A 24473-nucleotide genomic window follows, 5' to 3' on the forward strand; every position below is an offset into this window, starting at 1 on the left:
AATCCTTTCTAGCACTTTAAAAGGACCAATGTATCATGGAGCAAGCTTTCCTTTTCTGCCAAATCTCATTACACGTTTGTATGGGGAATCTTAACAAAAACTTTGTCCCCTACTTGAAATTCCACTTCCTTTCTCTTCAAGTTTGCATAACTCTTTTGGCGATCTTGGGCTTGTTTCATTCTCTCTTTGATTAACCTGATATCTTCAATCATCTTTTGAGTCATCTCTGGTCCTAAGGCTTGAACCAAAGACTCCTTCTTTCCTATTTCATCCCAATACAAAGGTGATATGCACTTTCTCCCATATAGAGCTTCATATAGTGCCATTTGGATAGTAGCCTGATAACTGTTGTTATAGGAAAATTCCATTAATGGAATTATATCACTCTAATTTACTTTATGATCCATACAACAGGCCTGTAAAATATCTTCAATCACTTGATTGGTTCTTTTAGTTTGACCATCTGTTTGGGGGTGAAAAACCATATTAAAAGCTAGCCTTATACCTAGCACCTTTGTAACCCATGCCAGAAGGCTAAAACAAATCTTGAATCTCTGTCTGACACTATTGTCTTAGGCACACCATGCAACCTCACAATTTCTTTTACATAAATCTGACCCAACTGATCTGAAGTAGTTGTATCCTTCACTAGTATGAAGTGCGCTGACTTAGTTAGTCTATCTATAATCACCTATAGCGCATTATACCCTTTTTGTACTCTTAGAAGGCCAACAATAAAATCCATAGATATGTCTTCCCATTTCCATTCAAGAATACTAAGAGGCTATAGTAATCCTAATGGTCTCTGGTGTTCAGCTTTAATTTGCTAACAAATTAAACATTTAGCCACATAATCACTTATATCTTTCTTCATACATGACCACCAATAGCTTTTCTTTAAATCTTGGTACATCTTTACACTTCCAGGGTGGGTTGTATAAAGTGTATCGTGTGCTTCTCTAAGAATTTCACTCTTCATCTCTACATCTTAAGGAACACACAACCTATCTCGAAATTTCATAATACCATTCACTACACTAAAATTTGTCTCTTTGCCCTCATTTACTCGCTTGTAGATTTCCTTGCATGAATCATCAACTACTTGTTTTTCTTTGATCTCCTCTATTAAAGCAGATTTGATTTCCAATCTAGCACATCCTCCAGTTACAACCTCAATTCTCTCCCTGAGGATTTCTTGCTGCAACTCTTTTTGTATTGTGATTTGGAATAGAGGAACTTTCTGGCTTAAAGCATCTGTTACTACATTAGCTTTCCCTAGATGGTACTTGATTTCACAGTCATAGTCTTTGACTAACTCTAACCATCTTCTTTGCCTCATATTCAACTCTTTGTGAGTGAAGAAATACTTTAAACTCTTGTGGTCTGTGTAAATATTACTCTTGACAACATTAGATAATGATGCCAGATTTTTAAGGAAAACACAACTGTTGCTAATTCTAAATCATGTGTAGGGTACCTCAGTTCATAATCTTTTAGCTATCTAGAGGCATAGGCTATCACCTTCTCATTTTGCATCAATACTGCCCCAAGACCATTGTATGAAGAATCGGTATAAATGTCATAATCAACACCCTCCTCGGGCAAAGCTAAAATGGGAGTTGTGGTCAATCTCCTCTTTAACTGGTGGAAACTCTGCTCACATAAATCTATCCACTGAAATGGAGTCTCTTTCTTAGTAAGTTTAGTGAGTGGACGAGCAAGTTTAGCAAACCCTTGCACTAATTTTTTGTAATACCCAGCTAGGCCTAGAAAACTGCTCACTTTCTTCACTATTGTTAGCCTTTTTCATTCAAGTACTGCCTCTACCTTACTAGGATCCTTTGATATGCCTTCTTTGGAAACCACGTGACCAAGAAACATTACCCGATCCAACCAAAACTCACATTTGGAGAACTTGGCATACAATTGCTTCTCCCTTAATCTTTGCAATACAAACCTCAAATGTTGTTCATGTTCTTCATTTGTTTTAGAGTAGACCAGGATATCATCTATAAACACCATAAGAAACTTATCTAGATAGTCATGGAAAACCCTACACCAAGTCCATAAATATTGTTGGTGCATTGGTCAATCGAAAAGGCATCACAACAAACTCATAGTGTCCATACCTAGTTCGGAAGGGAGTTTTTTGGATGTCATTCTTTGCAATTTTGACCTGATGGTAGCCTGGCCTCAAATAAATTTTAGAGAACACTGAAGCACATCTTAGCTGATCAAATAAGTCATCGATACGAGGCAATGGATATTTATTCTTCATTGTCACCTTATTCAACTCCCGATAATCTATGCACATTAAGAGGAATCCATCCTTCTTCCTAACAAACAGAATTGAAGCACCCCATGGTGAACGACTCAGTCTGATAAAACATTTATCTAATAACTCTTGAAATTGCTTCTTTAACTCTTGGAGTTCTGCTGGAGCCATTCTGTACGAATCTTTTGAAATTGGTGTGGTACCCAGATCCAACTCTATACAACATTCTACTTCCCTTTCTGGAGGCACACCTAGTAATTCATCTAGAAATACATCCGCAAATTCCCAAACTATGGGCACATTATACACACTAGGGGTTGGAGTCTTCGACATATTCACTACATGGGCTATATACCCCATTCATCCATTTCTCAACATCTTTCTCGCTTTGATGGCACTTATCATACCAGTAAGTATGTGACCTTTTCCAAAATTAAATTTATCTCTATTATCTAAATTAAATCTAACCTTTTTCTTGTGACAGTTTATCTCTCCAACATCCTACCTAGGAAATCCATGCTTAGGATAACATCAAAATCGGGCATATAAAAAACAATCAAGTCAACTTCTAACTCTCGCCCATCAATAACTATTGTTTCCCCACAAAGAACCTCACTAGTTACTACACTTTTCCCATCTGGCAATTGTATCTTTAAGATTGGTTCCACTTTATTAGGCTCTAATCCTAATCTTTCAACAACTTCATAGGAAATAAAGGAGTGGGTAGCTCCTAAGTCAATTAAAGCATATAATGGGACAAAGTGGAAATATAACTGACCATTGACTGCTGATGGGTTGGCTTTTGCTTGGCTTTGGGAGATAGTGAATACTCTGGCATTAGCTCCTCCAATTGTCTGAGTAACCAGAGGATGAGGGTTTACACTTAAAGTACACATTTTCCCCATTAGGCATTCCCCTTTATGTTGCTTGCCACATTTCTGATAGTAAGAAAGATTATTCTTCTTCTACTATTGCCTTTTACCCTTCCAATTCTTCTTATTTACCTGAGGCTGAAAGTTCTTCTTGTTCTTACTATCTTTGGTAAGGGAGAAGGCTTCATCACAACTCTTTTGTGGCTTTGAAAGAGGATTATTTGCTACAACCACTGGTTTGGACTGCTGAACATCTCTATTGACATACACTTTTGCCCGTAGTGCTCGATTCAAGGCTTCAAGATATGTCGGTAGAGGCTGAGCACCCGCCATAACATCTCGGGCTATCTCGGGGTGTAAGCAATTTACAAATCTTTCTATTCTCGCCATAGGAGCATCAACCATAACAGGAGCAAATCGAGCTAATGAGTTGAATAGAGTAGAATACTTTTTAACTATCTTACTCCCTTGCTGCAAATTCATAAACTCTTGAGTCTTAACAAATAACATATATGTTGTCCTGTACTCTACATCAAACAACCTTTTAAAATCACCCCAAGTGAGAGCGACAATATTGAGAGCATGCTCGATTAATTCCCACCAAATTCTGGCATCACCTCATAGCAAATAAGTGGCATATCGAATCTTTTCTTGATCTATCATCGTAAACAATGCCACTGCCCTCTCTACTGCTTTGATCCATTCTTCAGCTATTGACGGATCGGTAGTGCCACTAAATTCAAGTGGCTAGTGCTTGCTTGGGAGCCAATAAATAGGTTCCAACTGCACTTGAGAAGTGGTAGGTGTTGATAAGTTGGCCCTGCACCCTGATTTAGAGGTAGTACAATCGTATTATGATTTCCTAAGGCCTCCCTTATTGCCGCCCAGATCATATCTCCCACTGTGGCAACATCCAATCTTGTTGTAACATTTGGATTGGTACCTACAGGTGGAGTTAGAGTCCGCTTACCTTGTCTGGATCTAGTTTCTATAACGCCCCACTTGAGGTACGTAGTTGCAAATTACTTACATGTTCATTGATTCAACTTCAATTGAGTTTGTATGTTGTCATGGTTGGTTAGTTGGGCTTTAATTGAAATGGTATGTTAAGTTGGTTGAGTGTTTGCCTTGAAAGTGGTTGAGACTTGAGGAATCTTGGAATTACAGTATTCGTCGGTGTGAAGAATAGTCTTCGCCAAGGCGACGTGGGCTTTGTAATTGCGGTGTCAATTCTGTAAGTTTTCATCGGGGCAAGGGAAATTTCTTCGCCGCGGCGACGGGACGACAGAAAAGTTTCTTGAGGTTTCTAGAGAATTCTCCATAGGGGTAAAATGACCTTTCTACCCTTAATTAGCAGGAAAAGTGGGGAGTGAAATGTAAAGAAATTTCATGGAGAATGTGTTGGAGATGAGGGTGTATTTGCAAAGAAGTAAAGGGTAAAGATGGAATTTCTAAAAAAGAGCAAGGGTAAATTGGGAATGTTTGGTTGTAAATTGAGCTAACAAGGGTTTAAGTGTAGTAAACCCTTCATTTCACTCATTTCCACCGCCATTCTCACTCTCTATTTTCTTCCTATTCTCCATTCAATCTTCCAAGATTTCTAAGGAGTTTTACGGAGCTTTTGGGTAGTTTTTAGTAGAGATTTCATCTAAAGCATCCTCAGGTAAGGATTCTTGCTTTAGATGTACCTTTGCTTATAGTTGTGTTGAAAGCTTATATTGTTATTGTTGTTGTTTTAAGTTGTAGAGAGAAGCTAGGCTATAAAAAGGGAAGGAGAAGTGTTAGAAAAGCCACTTATTCACAAGGTAAGTAAATCCAACCCAAGTTGAGATTTAAGAACTCCTTTGAGTAGAGATTTATGTATGAATGTGTATGTATCATGTTTGTTGAGACGAGATGAGACGAGATTATAGTTATTGATGAGTATTGAATATATTGGAATATGAGAAGTGTTAAGATTTTTATGATGTTGAGTTGAGTTTTGATTGAAGATTGAAGGAAGTTTTGAGCAAACCCTATAGGAGTGTTTTTCTTTGGTATGAATTTAGAGTGTATGAGGGAGTTTTCTCCCATTTTTGGATGATTAAGTTATTGTTAAAATAGAGTTTTTGTATGCACATGAGTTGTTTGATGAAATGCTCAAGAGAAGCATGAGTAAGAGTAGAAAGCCTTAATTTTTGCTTCATGGCATAATTGCATTTCATGAGTGCATTAATGAGCATGAGTCATCCATATGCATTAATTGCATTAGAGAAAGAAAGTAGAGAAAGAGTTGAGAACTTTGAGTGTGAGCTTCATTAAGAGAAAAGAAAGAAAAAGAGAATAGAGTAGGTTGTGCGATGGGGAACCCGTGAGTAATGGGTAGAGTATTCCTGCATGTACGCCGCTTTGAGAGAGCGGCATGAGTATGAGAGAGAGAAGTGGTGTAGCCCGTGAGAATGCATGTGGATGAGGGCTATACCCGAGAGTACCCGAGATTGAGATTATATACTCACATGGACAAGGGTTTCGAATCCATGCATAACCGAGTCCGATCGGCTAGAATGAGCAGAAGTCACGGAGAGCCTTCGGTAAGATAAGGCCGTGACTTACAAAAGAGAGTTAGTAGAAAAGAGTTATGAGAAAGAGAAAATAGTGAGAAGTATAAGAGAGAGAGTAAATGAGCATTGTAAGGAAAGAATTAGAGAGAGTTACGGGGTTAGATGAGTAGAGGATTTACTTACTGAGCATTGTTTTAGTGCTCACCCCATTGTTTCCTATGTTTTGCAGGATCTAGGTAAGGACACGATCAGATGGACGTCGGCACGCGAGGGGACGTGGTTACACTATCCACCATGTTTTTGATAACTTTTGTACATGATCCAAATTTTATATAAAGAATGTATATGTTTAATAAAAGGAAAAAAAAATTGGGCCCAACTCTTTATATGTATTTTATTATGTATATTTTTTGAGTATTTGAGTAGGAAGCAGCTATTACAGTTTCTCGACTCATCTTGACACTTATAGAGTCAAAAGAAATGAACAAACTTCGTTATTTCATTAACTTAAACTTAAACAAGTAAAGGAAAAACTTACAGTGGTTAACTTGTGAGGGTGTGTCAACGTAGCATGAGGGACATACGAAAAACTTCATGAAATAACAATCTAGTTCCATAAAATAGAAAACATCTCTTAAGTACCAGAACCGTGCTCTGATACCAATTGTAACACCCCCCTCAAGCTGGGTACCCTCTAAGTATTCCAGTACTATGGAAACATAGAGAATTCATGACTAGAAGGTTGTGTGATTTAAAACGTAAATCCTGGTTACAAACATGTACTATATGAAAATAAATAAATAAAAACTTCTCCTCTCATTTACATTACTTTCTTAATCAACCTGTCGAAATATGATTATATATAAAACATATGGTTTAAGGAAAACAACTAAATCAATTGTTTAATAGCGGAAGCAAATATAAAATATCTCCCATCATTTATAAGCAAGACATATTCATTATTTCATAAAACTTAGATTATAGACATCAAACTATATATATTAATTCAAAAACAACATCCTTTATATAACATCATAAGTTTAATTAAAAGAAAAGTTAATATGCATGCCCCCAAGCTTCCTTGACTACCGTTTGCCATTACCACTTTAACCATTACTTGTAAAACATGGAAACTAGGGAAATGAGTGCTAATCACTTAGTAAGGGTATCGATCATTTAACCTTATGTAACATTCTCAAACTTGGAAAACATCCTATTTACTTATACATGAACCAAACATTAATAACATAAAAATAACATGTATGTAATATAACATAGCATATTCAGTTCATATCATAATGCATAATATAATTCATGTAGTGCTTTCCTTTAATGTTCATGAATTATGCACTTCAATGCCATGCATGTATAAATACATTTTTCTTTGAAAACTTTTACTGTCTCCCAGTCGGACTAAGTTGAGGCATGGATTACGGAACCTTTGGCCAATGAGCTAACCTTAAATTATAACACAATCCCCATGGTCATGCATGCTATGGACTATTCATTTCTTTTGGTCTAGACATGTGCACGAGTGAGCTCAAGTTCCCTATAACATGCCAACAGCTTCCATAAAACTTAAAAATCATTTTCTTCACAAAAATGCATGTCTATGTACCTTGAAAGCATTTTACTCAAACTTGGGATCTAGTCCCCCTTTTTTCATTATTAATATGCTTGACATGCTTTATTCTTTAAAAACATACACTTTCCATATATGAACATATCATCATGGCCATTTCGTGGATGCATACTAATTCATAGAAACATATCATACTTAGGCTTGTTTATACATAAAGAAGCTCATAATTAGGTAATACATAGCATATTACACATAACCTCCATGTTCATTCGTTACATCAAATATATGTGTTCATACAATCATTAAATAATCACAAAGATCACTCATTCAAACATGCTTCAAAACCCTTTAAGCATTATTTCCATACTTGAAATCAATCATAGATTATTAGGCTAAAAAATAAATTAAGAAATTGGAAGCACTTTTGAGGTAGTCATGCTACACAAGTCATGTTCAAGAATGCATATCTCGAGTTATACACATTAGATTGATATGATCTTGGTATCGTTTTAAAGCTTAGAGAAAGAGAAACAAGTTTATGTTTAGACCTCAATCCATTTGGATAATTAAGATGTCCAAAAATTGCTCAGAAGGCCACAAACTTGATAGTGGCAACCATGGTAATATGCCTTTTTTAAGGCTTTTCCATACTTATTTACCTCCACTTACTCCCTAACTTTTCCTAACCATTCTCCCCTGTGAAAACATGTTAAATGATCAATAATAACCTTCCTTGTAATATGATAAATGTGTTAGAGTACGTGCCCTAGAGCCAATCAATTATTATAGAATTGACTCTTTGTAATAATGTTCATTGATCAATAAAAGACATTTTATTCTATATTGCGTAAATCATCATTATATGTATTGATATATGTCCTTAGAATGGTAGAACCATGACGAGGGTATCAAGTGTTTCAAATCTTGATAGTGAGAACTCTATGAGCATATATGGTGGCCATTCTAGAAATGTCCGTAGCCTTGGTATTATTCTGAAGTAAAGGCACAAATAATACGGTAAGGCTATTATAGTGTTGAATGACCCTGTCGAAAGACAGTGACCGATCTCACTTGTCAAGGTTGTTTGGTGACAACCTGGTGTAACACATGGGTGCTTGCTGTAGGCAAGTTCACTGGATTGACCCACTAGACGATTGCATATGGATGGTAACCTCAGTGTCTATGGAACAAATCCTCTAACGAATGGTGGTGCATGTGATCCTTAGACTTGAGATCACTAGAGTGCCTTGTGCACCTATTGGTGTAGTTTGACACTAGCCCAACATAGTTCTATTCAGAGTTGTCAATATGGCAGTGATTGGGTGCATCAAGACTATGTGGATCAATAGAGGATTCATTACTCTCGAGTGCGGGGGAAGTTATCTCACGGTGCAATTCAGTAAATAGCAATGACCCTAAAATTGTGGCCACAGTGGGATTGAGTTGTTGCTCTATACAGTTTATAATTCAGGTAATTGGTCTAGTAACTGAACACATAATATCGAGAGTAACTGAGGTTGACACTATTTCTATGCCTTGGTCTCGTTGAGATAACGGAAGATGAAAGGATTGGATTGTACGGTAACCATATCATTGACAGGTAGCTATTTCACTGAATCTGAAACTATCAGGTGGCCATGATGCCTTACTAGGGGCCAATCTTGGTCTGTGTGTAGTGAGACTATTAATTGGTGTTAATCACGATACTACACACTACCGGTATGACGAGGAGCCTATGGGTCACACACATAGAAGATAAATTAAGAGCCAGATTATTAGAAAGGCGTTTTCGTCTTTTTAGGCGAAAGGGTATTTTGGTAATTTCACAGTGCAATTAAATTTGTTGAGATCGTAGCTTTTATTTAATTTGTTAATAAAATTAAATAAGCGAAATTATATTTAAATATGTATTCGCATATATTTAAATGAATTATTGTTATTTTTAAATGTTAATATATTATAAATATATATTAATTTAATTTAATTGAAATAATAATAATAATAATTAAAATATCTAAATGGGGTTGTTTGGACATAGGGGTTGTTTGGGTTGTGTCATATACTATATAGGTAGTAATTCTGTAAGAAATATAAGATAGAATTTACTAAATAACTTTTACAAACATATATATACATAATGTAAATCTGAAAGTTCTAATTTTTATTTCATATAAATATATACGCAAAACACTGATATACTTTAGTAAATATAAGGTAATCTTGAACAATGCCGCCAAACTCCACCACTTCTTGATGTGCCACCCGATCACAAATCATCTAGTACCTGCAAAACAGTAAATTAACGGAGTGAGCACTAATTGCTTAGTAAGTAAACCAAACTGCACTATTGTGTTTCCTCCGTTACTCATGTTCTGATTTTTCTTCTTCTCACTTTATTCTTTGATTATATTCTTCATTCTTTTCTATTTCTGTTTCTCTTATGTTGTAATCTCTTTCTTTTCTTTTCTATTTCTCTTTCTTTTATTTCTTCTTTCTAGTTTGCCGATCGGAGTAGGTTGATGCATGGATTTGGAACCCTGGCCATGTGAGTGGGTACAGTCCTCATCTACAAGCACTACTCATGGACTATACAAGTACTGTATCTCTTTGATGTGGTCGCTCGTTTGTGGCGGCATGCATGTAGGTATACTCTACTGGGTACAGTCCTCATCCACATACACTACTCATGGACTGTACAAATACTATATTTCTCTGCTGATGCTGCTCGCTCATGGCGGCGTGTATGTGGGCATCTCTATCACTCATGGGTTCCCCATCGCAAAAACCTTCTATCATAGCATAATATAGAAAGAGAATAGAAAGAGATACTATGCACAGTTCTACATAACTTCCCAAGCTATGGAAATTCTACACTTGCATTCTTTAAAAAAAAATATAAACTTTCCATATATGAACATATCATTTCATCATGACCATTTCATGGATACATAACAAATTCATTACATCAAATATATATGTTCATACAATCATTAAATAATCATAAAGACCACTCATTCAAACATGCTTCACAACCCTTTAAACATCATTTTCATACTTAGGATCAACCATTGATTATTAGGCTACAAGCAAATTAATAAAGTGGAAGCACTTTTGAGATAGTTATTCTACACATGTCATATTCAAGAAGGAATATCTCAAGTTAGACACATTAGATTTCTATGATCTTCATCTCATTTTAAAGCTTAGAGAAAGGGCTACAACTTTTATGTTTAGGACTCAACCCAGTTCAATAGGTAAGATGCCCAAAAATCACTCAGAAGGTCACCGACTTGACAGGGCAACCTTGGTAACATGCCTACTTTAAGGCTTTTCCATACCTATTTACCTCCACTTACTCCCTAACCTTTCCTAACCATTCTCCCCTGTGAAAACAGGTCAAAAGATCAATAATATACATTCAAACTTCAAGTCTTGCCTTTCTCTAACCCTTTTCCTCATTAGGGTTTGGTCAACTCATGCATGCAATTTCTCTTTGGATTTTCATCAAACACTTCATATGCACATGCAACTATCTTGTTGGCTACACCTCCACAACTCTCTAATTCAACCAAATTGTGAGCCAAAAACTCACTAATTATAGCATCAAACCTATCCATTTTCAACAATTCTCTACACTTCAAAAATTTTCAGTACAAAATCTTCCACAACTTCACCAAACCATCACATAATCATTCACTTCTTCTCATGGCTAGAATTTATAAATCAATAAACATAAAAAACAGCCCATAAATTCTCTCATACCATCACATACAAACATGCAAAAATTCATTCAACACAAGTTTTGCTCAAATTAAGGTTCAAATTAGGTTTACTTACCTTGAATATGTGAGATTACTTCCCTTTTGCTCTAAATCTCTTCCTCTTGGACCTAAATCATATAAAAACCATAAGAATTTAAAACTTTAAAGTTTAATCACACTCATTTTGCTAGAATTTTACCTTAGGATGCTTGAAGATTGAAAATCTCCAAAAATCTAAACCAAATCCTATGATTTTCCTTTGAAGTTTAGTGAAGAAAATTGAGAGAAAAATGGGGTAGAGTGGCATGAACAAGGGCTGAATATGTGTCAGGGTTTTCTTCAAATAAAGCCTTATATCAACTAATATAAGCATGTGTTCCCATTTTGCCCTTGCACTTTCTATAAAATTTCATCTATGTCCCTTAGTCAATTACCATAATGCCCTTATTTTTATTACATTCTCCATGAAATTCTATCTATTTTAACTCCCCACAATTTCAACTAATTTGAGTGAAAAGACCATTTTACCTTTAATGCAAGTTTAGGGCATTTTCTTCACATTTTCTCAAAATAATTTTAACAAAACTCAACTAAAGGTATAAGAGCATAAATTAAATTACGTACCTCCATGTGGGCGTTACAATTCTCCCCTTCTTATAAGAATTTCATCCCCGAAATTCAAACAAACAACTCAGGATAGCGGTTTTGCATGTCTTGTTCTACCTCCCATGTTGCTTCTTCTACCTTATGATTCCTCCATAGGACTTTTACGAGTGGAATACTTTTGTTTCGGAGCTCCTTAATCTTTCTATCCAATATCTGTAATGGACGCTCCTCATAAACAAGATTCTCTTCTAAGTCCACTTCTTCTACTTTTAATATATGGGAGGGATCACTAATATATCTTCGAAGCATTGAGACATGGAACACATTATGCACTTTATCCATATTTGGTGGTAGCGCTAATTTGTAAGCTACCTTTCCCACTCGTTGTAACACTTCAAAAGGGCCAATGTATCTAGGAGCAAGTTTTCCTTTACCACCAAATCGCATTACCCGCTTGTCGGGGGAAATCTTAATAAACACTTTATCACCCACTTCAAATTCTACATATTTTCTCTTTAAATCTGCACAGCTCTTTTGTCTGTCTTGAGCTTGCTTCATTCGGTTACTGATCAACTTAATATCTTCCATCATTTTCTGAGTTATCTCCGGTCCAAGAGCTGCATTCAAAGCATCTTTCTCTCCCACTTCATCCCAATATAGTGGGGATCTACATCGTCTATGATGCATTATTACTACAACATGCAAATATAGCAAGTGCACTAGTCGCACAAAATAATAAAGTGATGAGTGAGTATCGTTCCCATGAGTATTGGTTGCTAAGCACTGAATTTCCTATTTGTTTTCAAGTTGGAGAAACCGAAAATTGTTTGGATTTATGGGATAATATAAAACTAAACTGAAAGCAAAATTTACTAAGTGTAAAAACAACTAAATTATGAAAGCAAGATTTAACACAAGAGTAATATCAATGTAAGCAAACGGTTAGGGTTTGACTTCATTCGGACTCTATGGATTAATTCTGTGGATTATGCTACTTTTACACTCACATGCACGGATTGTAAACTGAATTCCCTAAGTTGTAAGACATACCTTCTCAGGCTATAATTCCTACTTTTCCCTATTAATCTTCCGCACCCAATAAATTGAAGATTAACAAATCCAAGTTCATTAAGCTAATAGAATCCTAGATTGATTACATTGTTTCTAAAATATATCTCTAGCATTCAAAATAACAATGGTAATTATCCAAGAAGCTCAACATGATTCATTTCTCAATCTCATCATGTTCAACAAGTAAAATCAATAAAAATCGGAATAATCACACAATCTATGCAATAGAATATAAAAGCAACAATAATCAATTGATTAATCCATAGAAATCCGAATTACATCAAAACCCTAACCCAAAATGGGTTAGTTTATAACTAAATTAACACAAATAGCAAGAAAAACAGTAAACATAGTAGTCAACATATTGAAATAAAGAGAAAAGAGTAGAGATCTCCCCTAGTTGAAGAATCCATAATATTAAAGCTCAAATCTTCTCTCCAAATGAAAAAGCTACTCTAAACCAAACGAAAACCGGACGAACCTCGACCAAAATGGCAAGGTTTTTCTTATATAGTTCGCTCAAAAATCTAAAACCTTTCCTAAAATCAAACTGTGCGTTTTGGAGAAAACAAAATTTTGCAGACTTCACCACGGCGAAGAAAGAATTTCGCTATGGGGACGAACTAAAGTAAATCTCGTGCATAGCTTCTTTCGCCACGACGAACCTTCCTGGAACATTCTGAATTTACAGAATTACCCCCCGCTTGCTTCCTTGTTTGAATCTTCAATCTTCGATGGTTTCCCATGGGAACAAATTTCATAGTGCTTCAACTCTGCTTCAGAACTTTCCCAAATTCTGAGATTCGCTTACTTCTGGGTCCAGAAACTCCAATCCACTCATTATTCGCTCAAAATACACGTTTCAGCTTGAAACATAAAATATATAGAATTAAGTAGCAATTCAGGCATAAACAAACTACGAAGTATCTAAAATCTGGCCAAAAAGCCTAAATAAAATAGTATAATCATCGGATTATCAAATACCCCCAAACTAAACACATGCTCGTCCCCGAGCATCAGGTACAAAACACAAAGAAAGAAAAATAACAAACAACCAAAAACTCAAAACAACAAAACTGAAAATGATAAGACAAAAATTGGACTCAAACTCAACATAAGAACTGCCTAGAATTTATACAAATCTCAATAATTGTTGAAAAATTATTACTAGAAAATGTTCAACACTCCAAGAAGTTATAAGTTGCATTGACTATCTTTCTCTATTGGTCCCCTGAGTGGGTGATCCCCACTTTAGTCCACATTCCGACTTCCCAGATTATTTTATGCAGAAATGCAAAGTTTTTCAAATGGCGGTAGACTCCATAAGCCTAAGTATCGAACTACTCTCCACTAATGAGGATTAGACATCACTAAAGATCAAAAGGTCTTTACAGGCTTGTAACGTTAGGCTCGGTTAGTGGGCTTCAAAGAAAAGGAAAGGATAAACTAAGCAAGAGAACTCGGTTTCCTTTAAGCAAACACCAAGACTTAAATCAACTTCCACTTTCTTCCTCAACCATCACTTAAGATATCAACCATTTAATAACCCTCAAGCATGTGAACTTCTCATTTTTGCTACTGCAATGCAATTCTCAAATTTTTTTTTTTTTAAAAAGCAACAGTAATCATATCGAGGTTAATTACCCCTCTTGTTCTTCTTGCCCTTCTCACAACCCCCAAACTAATCTTTTAGTTCGTAAGCATCTCACACAACTCTCCACGCTCTTTATGTTTGCATTAGGTTTAGAGTTCTCTTAAAGGTTGCGGACATGTTTAGGGTGACAGGTTTGGGCATTATTGGTTGTACAAGAAAAATAGAACAACGATGATTTCCTAAGGCTCAAATGGGTAACTAGGGATAAAATTCATGGTCGGCTAGAAAGGCTAAAACGTTTCGAAAAAAAAAAAAAAAAACTGCCTAACTCACTTCCTCAATAATGTCTATTCCCAGAATTTCACCTCAAGCACTTCTCAACTAGGTTCTAGAGTCCACCAACATTATCAAGACTTTACCTAATCACATAAAATGTTTCTAAGCATGCTGAAATAATGAAAATGGTGGTTGAACCACTTAACAAACCTTAAGCTAAATTCAGTCAACCAACATAAACTTGAAGCAATGCTTAACATTTTTCAACAATAAAATCCCAACAATCCTATTCTCATCATAGACTTATGTAATTCATCATTGGCATACACAACAAAACATGAAAACAACTAAACACAAATAAAAAATTGTTCAAATTTTTCCTACCCCCAAACTAAAGATGACATTGTCCCCAATGTCACATTATGCACAATTTAGGAATAGAAAAACAGAATTTACAAAGGTACGAGATACTTCCCTGATTAATCCGTGAAGTCAGAGTTTCGCTTAACAACATGCACACCCGTTCCTTGGCTTTCTCATCAACATAATCTGTAAAACAATTGAAATTCTATGGTGTCTACTGTGTTACAATCCTAATCTCACCCTTACAACTACTAGGAGTTCAAACAAAAATTAAACAATCCAAAAAAAAAGAAAAAAATTAGGTTCCATGTACAAAATAAAAGACAATACAACTGAAAATAAAAATAAAGTACAAAACAAGTGCTCAGGTGTCATTCTTTAGCCTCCTCATCTTCTTCGATGTCATCATCTTCTTCGATGTCATCATCTTCTATGTTGGAGCCCATCCACTCCTCTGAATCCCAGTCTTCCCATTGGAAGCTCGAAATATCAATCTCGAGCTTGGTGCAGCAGCTATGTTGTATACCATACATCTGTTAGAGTAGATGCCCTAGAGCCAATCAATTATTGTGGAATTGACTCTTTGTAATAATGTTCATCAATCAATAATAAAAGGCATTTTATTCTATATCGCGTAAATCATTATTATTGCAATATGTATTAATATATGTCCTTAGAATGGTAGAACCATGACGAGGGTATCAAGTGTTTCAAATCTTGATAGTGAGAACCCTATGAGCACATATGGTGGCCATTCTAGAAACGTCCATAGCCCCAGTATTATTCTGAAGTAAGGGCACAGATAATACGGTAAGGCTATCATAGTGTTGAACGACCCTGTCGAAAGGCAGTGACTGATCTCACTTGTCAAGGTTGTTTGGTGACAACCTGGTGCAACACATGGGTGCTTGTTGTAGGCGGATATACCGCAGCAAGTTCACTGGACTGACCCACCAGAGGATTCCATATGGATGGTAACCCCAGTGTCTATGGAACAAATCCTCTAACGAATGGTGGTGCATGTGATCCTTAGACTTGAGATCACCGGAGCGCCTTGTGCACCGATTGGTACAGTTTGACACTAGCCTAACGCAGTTCTATTCAGAGCTGTCAGTACGGTGGTGATTGGCTATATCAAGGAGTGTATCAAGACTATGGTGGATTGACAAAGGATTCATCACTCCCGGGTACGGGAGAAGTTATCTCACGGCGCAATTCAGTATATGGCAATGACACTAAAACTGTGGCCACAGTGGGATTGAGTTGTTGCTCTATCCAGATTATAATACGGGTCATTGGTCCAGAAACTGAATATATAATATCGAGAGTAACCGAAGGTTGACACTATTTCTATGCCTTCGTCTCGTCGAGATAACGTATGATGAAAGGATCGTATTGTACGGTAACCATATCGTTGACAGGTAGCTACTTTGCTGAATCCGAATCTATCGGGTGGCCATGATGCCTTGCTAGGGGCCAATCTTGGTCTGTGTATTAGTGAGACGATTAATTGGTGTTAATCGCGATACTATACACTACCGGTATGATGAGGAGCCTATGGGTCACACACATAGAAGATAATTTAAGAGCCAAGAAGAAAGAAGGGCGTTTTCGTCTTTTTAGGCGAAAGGGTATTTTGGTAATTTCACAGTGCAATTAAATTTGCTGAGGTCGTAGCCTTTTATTTAATTTGTAAAAAATTAAATAAGTGAAATTACGGTTAAATGTGTGTTCGCACATATTTAATTAAATCATCATTATTGTTAAATGTTAATTAAATATTAATTGATTTTAATTAAGATAATGATGAATTAAATTAAAATATCAAATTGGGAGTGTTTGGCAACATGGGGTGTTTGGGTTGGAGCCCAAGCCCATTCCATGTGGGAATAGGGCAACTTGGTTTGCCTATAAAAGGAATAGTGTTTGTTGTTTTATTAATTAATTGATTTTGCCTTTGAAAAAAAAAACACACAGCAGCCCCTTTTACACTCACTCCCACACCCCTTTCACTGTTCCATTGAAAAACAAACATTTTGTTTTTCTTCTTGATTTCTTAAGGCCAAGGAGGATCTAGCAAATCCCTCCTTGGTTCTTGTTGATTGTCTTCGTGTGGACCTCTACGGTTCGATCCTACACTTGGATCGGTAGCAAACACATTCAGAGACAACATTGGTGGAGCCTCCAACGTGGGTATGGTTTCTCAAACCTTTGGATTTATTTTTCTGCAGATTCTTATTATGCATAAACTGTAAAATCTGTGCCTTGATTTTGGGTTCTAAGGAACGATCCGTGGTTGTAAATTTTTTGTTTTCCGCTGCGCAACCGGGTCGTTTCCTAACAACATCATATGGGTCTACTCTGCCAACCAACCTTGACGTCGTTCCATCCGTTTCATCTTACCCAACATCTGCTGCATCAGCTCCTTGATTGTGGACGTTGAATTGGATGATGTGCCAACTTCTGTGGTTCTTTGTCTTTTTGTTCCAGAGTTAGGTTCTTCTCTAGGAGTACGCCCAAGTAGCTTCCGATAGTAGGCGGTGTCGAGAACTGGGGCAGGATGGATAAGTGGTTCATCATTCGTCTTCTCTACTCCTGCTCGAGTGCACAGCTCGGTGATGAGATGTGGGAAAGGGAACCTCCCTCACCCTAGTTGGGTTGCATTCTTCATACTCGTCATGATAATTTTCCCCACATCCATTCTCTTTCCAGTGGCGATGGAATAAAGCAATACCGCCTTATCAAAAGTTACCGAACTATAATGTGTCTCCAGAATCATCCTCGCGCACACAAAGTACTGACACAACCTAGCCATCGGTATCAGATTAGTTCCCTTGATACTCTTCTTATCCTTTTTCGAAACCTCCCAAGGGGTATCCGGTTTTGCTATGACCTTAAGTATCTCATCCTCCTTAAATTGTTTCTTCTTAAATTCCAGATAATTATCACGGTCAATCGAAGGCAAGTTGTAAAAATTGTTTATGACCTTCGCATCTATTGGCACATCAATCCCCCTCACAAATACATGCCCAGGATCACAGTTAGGAAGGTTGGCATAAAACTCTCTCACTATCGGCTCTACGGCCGCATGTCTAGGTTCACATATAAATGAATCCTACTTTCTCCCTTGACTCCACTCCTCAGCATAGACAGTGGTCAAACCCCGCTCGGCAATAAACCCCTTATCCTTCCTTTTAATTGCTCCTTCATATCGTTGCCGACCCTTGTCACTAACAAATCTATTGTCCACTTTTTTTCCTTTTCCTTTACCCTTGGACGGTACTTTAAGCAGCATTTTTGGTTCGACTCTAATGTACCCCCAAACTAAGATTCTAACCAGACAATTCAACTCTAAATACCCTACTATTGACCACAATCACTCCTGCAAAAACACCAAAATTTTGAAAAATTGCACCTAGACCCCAAAAATCACTCTTCTTCCAAACTCAACAAAACACTCCCAAATTGAAAACCCAACCTCCTCAACACCACACAAATCAAGATCCACACTTCTTTAATCAAAATCAAAGCACAAACAGCAATAAAAATCCACAACTCACGCAAACAATCAAAATCTCATATTCAAAACTCTAATAATTGAAATTGATCAATTTAAATTTTGGAGAACTCGAAATCTCACCAATCCCAAGATGTATTCACCACCAATTTAACAAAATTTGGCCTAGATCGCAAGATCCCCAAATTCTTGAACCCTAGGGTTTCCAAAAATTTTCTTCAATTTTTCCCAGAGATCCTTGCTAAAATGAGTTGTTTTGGTGTTTGTGAGGGTTAAGGAGTGAGGAAAAGTGATGGGAATTCATTGGAGAAGCTCTGGATTGAAGGTGGAAAAGTTTGGCTCTCGGATGTGTTTTGAAGTTTTTCGCGAAAATGAAGAGTCGCGACTCACTATTTATAAAAAGTAGTTTTCGCCACGGCGAAGAAAAAACTTCGCCGCGGTGAAGTTCTTCAATTATGAACAAATATGAACGCAGTCGATGTCGCGGCGAAGAAACTTTTGTCACCGCGGTGAAAAATTCCAGAGCCTACAGCGCCACGATGAAAAACACACTTTGCTGCGGTGAACTTCCCTTAACTCAATTTCGCAAAACTCTTTCTGCCACGGTGAAAAATTCCAGAGAGCACGTCGCCTTGGCGAAGAACAAATTTTGCCGTGGCAAAGTCTGGGACTTTTCAGATTCCTTTTCTTGAAAATTGTACTTCGCCGCGGTTAAAACTGGAAAAATTTTCCCTTTTTTGCTTGAGTTCGATATTTCACCTGAAACACCCAAAAACACATGAAATCAAAATTATTCTAATTTATATAACAACTAAACAAATTTAAAACAACAGACAAATGACAAACAAGTGAAAACACTTGGGTTGCCTCCCAAGAAGCGCTTGTTTATAGTCAGAAGCTCGACTTTCTCAAGTCTTCATGTCGGGATGTCAAGTTGGATGGGAAATGACTTGCAACTCATCACCCCATCAATGTATGGCTTCAATCTCTGTCCATTGACCTTAAATGTGCCCTTTTCTTCATGTGACACTTCCACCGCCCCTTATGGGTAGACTCTTGTAACTGTGAAAGGTCCGGACTACTAGACTTAAGTTTTCCAGGAAAGAGCCTAAGTCTAGAATTATACAACAACACCTTCTGACCCACTTCAAAGTTCTTCTTCCTGATATGCTTGTCATGCCACCTTTTTGTCTTTTCTTTGTAAATCCAAGCATTCTTATACGCTTTGTGATGGAACTCATCGAGTTCATTCAAAGTTAGCATACTTTCTTCCCCATCAGCTCGTAAGTCCATGTTTAGCTGTTTGACTGCCAAGTATGCCTTATGCTCGAGTTCTACCGGCAAGTGACATGCCTTCCCATAGACCATCCTAAATGGAGACATACCAATTGGAGTCTTAAATGCAGTGTGGTAGGGCCATAATGCATCATCCAATTTCCGTGACCAATCCTTCCTAGATGCATTAACCGTCTTCTCTAAAATTCCCTTAAGTTCTCTGTTCGATAGTTCCACTTGCCTGCTAGTCTGTGGATGATATGGTGTCGCAACTCTATGTTTCACTCCATATTTTCCCAACATCGCATCTAATTGCCTATTGCAAAAATACGATCCTCCATCACTGATGATTGCCCGTGGTACCCCAAATCTTGAGAAAATGTTCTTTCTCACAAAATTAACCACCACCCTAGCATCATTGGATGGCAATGCAACTGCTTCCACCTATTTTGATACGTAATCCACTACTACCAAAATGTACATGTTCCCGTAAGAATTTGGGAAAGAACCCATGAAGTCAATTCCCCACCATCGAACATCTTAACAACTAGGATATTGTTTAACGACACTCATCTTTCTTCGAAATATTTCCACTCTGTTGACATTGGCCACATTCCTAAACATCTGGAAGGCATCCTTGAATAGGGTTAGCCAATAAAATCTAGACTGAAGGACCTTGGCCGCTGTCCTAGTTCCTCCAAAATGACCACCCACTTCTCTCTCATGGCAATGTCGTAGAATACTCTCCATCTCCTCTTCCGATACACACCTACGTATCATGTTTGTACAGAATGGTTGTTCCTAGAAATAATACTTCAAGTTAGAGAAAAACTTTCTCTTCTGCTGAAAGGTCATTCCATTTGGGAGCACTCTCAATGACAAGTAGTTTGCAAAATCTGCATACCACGGTGCTTCTTCCACTCTCATCAATTTCTCATCTGGGAAGGTTTCTTTGATTTGGGTTTCCTCTTCACTTCCCTGACTTGGTCATTCAATCCTTGACAAATGATCCGCCATGACATTTTCTGACCCCTTTTTATCTCGGATTTCCAACTCAAACTCTTGTAGTAGTAGGATCTATCTTATCAATCATGGTTTTGCTTCTTGCTTAGCTAATAGATGTTTGAATGTTGAATGATCCGTGTAAACTATCACCTTAGCACCTAGCAAGTGAGAACGCAATTTGTCAAATGCAAAAACCACAACTAATAGCTCTTTTTCAGTAGTGGTGTAATTCAATTGTGCATCGGTAAGTGTTTTGCTAGCATACTGAATTACATGCAACGCTTTGTTTTTCCTCTATCCTAATACTACTCCTAGTACAAAATCACTAGCATCACACATCAATTCAAATGATAGTCTGCAATCGGGAACTGCAATAATAGGTGCAAACACTAACAATTTCTTAAGAGTTCGAAAAGCATGCATGCATTCATCATGAAAATCAAAAGCAACATCTTTAATCAGTAAATTAAGAAACTCCGAACTGTCTTAACATTTGCAGGTGGTGGCAGCTTCTCTATCACTTCTGTTTTTGCTCAATCCACTTGGATGCCATCTTTTGAAATTCTGTGACTGAGTAAAATTCCTTCATGTACCATGAACTGGCATTTCTCCCAATTTAGCACCAAGTTCGTCTCCTGACATCGCTGCAAAACAAATTAGATATTAGATAAACAATTGTCAAAAAAAGAGCCAAAAACAGAGAAGTCATCCATGAAGACTTCTATGAACCGTTCAACCATGTCACCAAAGATAGACATATGCATCTCTAAAATGTGGCCGGTGCATTGCATAATCCGAAAGGCATCCTTATTTAAGCAAAGGTGCCATAGGGACAAGTGAAAGTTGTCTTCTCTTGATCTTTAGGAGAAATGGCGATTTGATTATATCCTGAAAAACTATTCAAGAAACAATAGTAAGCATGCCCTGCCAATCTCTCCAACATTTGATCGATGAACGGAAGTGGGAAATGATCCTTTCTTGTCACTTCATTCAATTTCTGGTAGTCAATGCACACTCTCCAACCCGTGACTGTCCTGGTTGGTATCAATTCATTGCTTTCATTCTTTATCACTGTGATACCACCTTTCTTTGGAACCACTTGCACCGGGCTCACCTATGGACTATCAGAAATAGGATAAATTATGCCTGCATCTAGAAGTTTCACCACCTCCTTTCTCACCACTTCCTTCACCGAAGGATTCAATCTCTGTTGTGGTTGCACCCTAGGCTTGACATCATCTTCCATAAGTATCTAATACATACAAAATGATTGAGAGATGTCTCTAATGTCTGAAATAGTCCATCCAATTGTTGATCTATGTTCCCTTAACACCCGAATCAATCGCTCTTCTTCTAATTTACTCAACCTTGAATTGATGATAACTGGGAAGGTTTCTAATTCATCAAGATACACATATTTGAGGTGGGAAGGCAAAGGCTTCAGTTCAAGTTTTGGAGGTTCCTCCTTTCTTTCTTTTTCCTTCTCTTTCTCAAAATCAAATTCCTCAAATTCTAGATCTTGGCTTTCAACCATCGGCTGAACTGTTTCCAACAATCTAGCACATTCATTCTTTGCCGGCTCATCTACCTCTATTGTTTTTTATTGGGCAATACACGCTTCTAGAGGTAGTTGCAGAGTGTTCTCTTCAATAACCTCTGCTATTAGTTCATCCACCACGTCTACACTAAAGCATGAATCCGACTCAGATGGAAATTTCATAGCCTCAAAAACATTGAATGTTATTGTTTCATCTTGGACTCTTAATAGTAACTTTCCTTCTTGCACATCAATGAGAGCTCTTCCGATGGCCAGAAATGGTCTTCCCAAAATGAGAGGCATTTCCTTATCCTATTCCATGTCCAATACAACAAAAGCTGCCAGAAAAATTACTTTATCCACCTTCACCAAAACATCTTCAGCTATACCCCTCGGATGTTTTGTGGATCTATCTGCAAGCTGCAACGACATGGTTGTTGGCTTCACTTCACTAATTCCTAATCTCCTGAAAACAGAAAAAGGCATTAGATTGATGCTTGCACCTAAATCACATAAAACTCTCTCAAAAGTAATGTTTCCTATAATACAAGGAATAGTAAAACTCATTGGATCTTTGAGTTTCGGGGGTAGCTTCTTCGGCAAAATGGCACTGCACTCCTCTGTAAGCATCACTATTTCCTCATCTTCTAACTTCCTTTTGTTTGATAAAATCTCCTTGAGAAATTTCGCGTAGCTCGGCATCTATTGCAATGCATCTGCAAAAGGAATGTTAATATGCAGTTTTTTTAAATATTTCAATGAATTTGGTAAACTGCTTATCCTGATTTTTCTTCTTGAGTCTCTGAGGAAAAGGCACGGGTGGGGTGTGATGTACCAACTCTAGTGGTATCTCGGGGAATGGCAATTTCTCTTTCTTTTTTCTTTGCCTTTCTTCCTGCTTTTGCTCATCTTCCCTAGAACTGGTTGGTTTCTCTTCAACAATTATTTCTTCGTCAACTTCCTCATCGGAATCTTCCTTTTCATATGGTGGGCTTTCTTCTTTCCCTGATTGTTCCACCTTTTCCAAGACTGTCCCACTCCTCAGAGTTATTGCATTTGCTTTCTCACGTGGGTTAGTCACTGTGTTACAAATCCATGCCCAAAATAATATCAAAGTCGGGCATGTCAAACACAATCAAATCTACCGGCAACATTCTTCCATGGATCACTACAAACTCCCCTGGAAGCATCTCCCGAGTTACCACACTGTCACCATCTAGCAATTCTATCTTAATGGGTTATTCTACTGTAATAGGTTTCAAACCCAATCTCTCTATAATCCCATGTGTAATAAATGAGTGTGTGGCTCCAGAAACAACTAATGCATAAAGGGAAACTGAATGAAATAAGAACTGACTAGTAACCACCGATGGGCTGGCCTCAGCTTCACTCTATGCAACCATGAATACTCGAGCATTAGTACCTCTAGATGTCTGTGCTGTGGGTGCATGAGGAGCCTTACAATCTTTCATCATATGTCCGGGTTGTCAGCATCTAAAACACACACCTTTGAGACACTCTCCCGGATGATATTTCCCGCATTTCTGACATTAGGGAAACTCAATAGTTCTTGGCCATTTGTTCTTCCCATCCCTCTTGTTCTTCTTTGACTGAAATCTTTTCTTATTCTTCCTTTCTCTACTATTGGGGCTATCAAATCTGTCTCTCTGTAGAGTGGGAGGTGGAATACTGGACACTACTGTTGATGGAGTCAATGAAGTTAACTTATTAACAAATACTTTGGCTCGCAAAGCTTGCTCTAAAGCCTCACTATAAGTCTGAGGGGGTTGGGCACCTGCCATCACATCTCGGGCTATTTTTGGATTCAGCCTATGCACAAACTTATCCCTCCTCAACTTTGGTGTGCTCATTATACCTGGTGCAAACCTCGCCAAGGAATTAAATCTAATGGAGTATTCCTTCACTGAACTAATTCGCTGATGTAGGTTATTAAATTCCTGTATCTTTTCATGCATTGTATCAGTTGTCCTATATTCTGCCTCAAAAAGTCATCTAAAATCTCCCCAGGTCATCCTGGCTACATCATGAGTCTCCTCCATCACCTCCCACCATATCCAGGCATCACTGTTAAATAAGAAACTCGCATACTGGATCTTCTCCCAATCTGTCATGGGAAAAAGTATTGTCGTATGCTCCACAGATCTAATCCATTCTTTTGCCACTGATGGATCAGTCATA

At 37.5% G+C, this 24473-nt stretch overlaps 1 protein-coding gene across 1 annotated transcript; it reads right to left on the reverse strand.

The window, feature by feature from the left end:
• Positions 1–68: 68 nt before the first annotated feature.
• LOC116116444 lies at positions 69–22706 on the reverse strand. Its single transcript, XM_031402508.1, is given in 9 exon segments — positions 69–345; positions 513–648; positions 1027–1398; positions 1401–2053; positions 2130–2526; positions 3054–3129; positions 3280–3618; positions 22392–22586; positions 22629–22706. Coding segments are annotated over 9 exon segments (2523 nt in total).
• Between the last annotated feature and the right edge of the window lie 1767 nt (positions 22707–24473).

Source organism: Pistacia vera, unplaced genomic scaffold (genome assembly GCF_008641045.1).
Source record: "Pistacia vera cultivar Batoury unplaced genomic scaffold, PisVer_v2 Contig774, whole genome shotgun sequence".
Classification (NCBI taxonomy): Eukaryota; Viridiplantae; Streptophyta; class Magnoliopsida; order Sapindales; family Anacardiaceae; genus Pistacia; species Pistacia vera.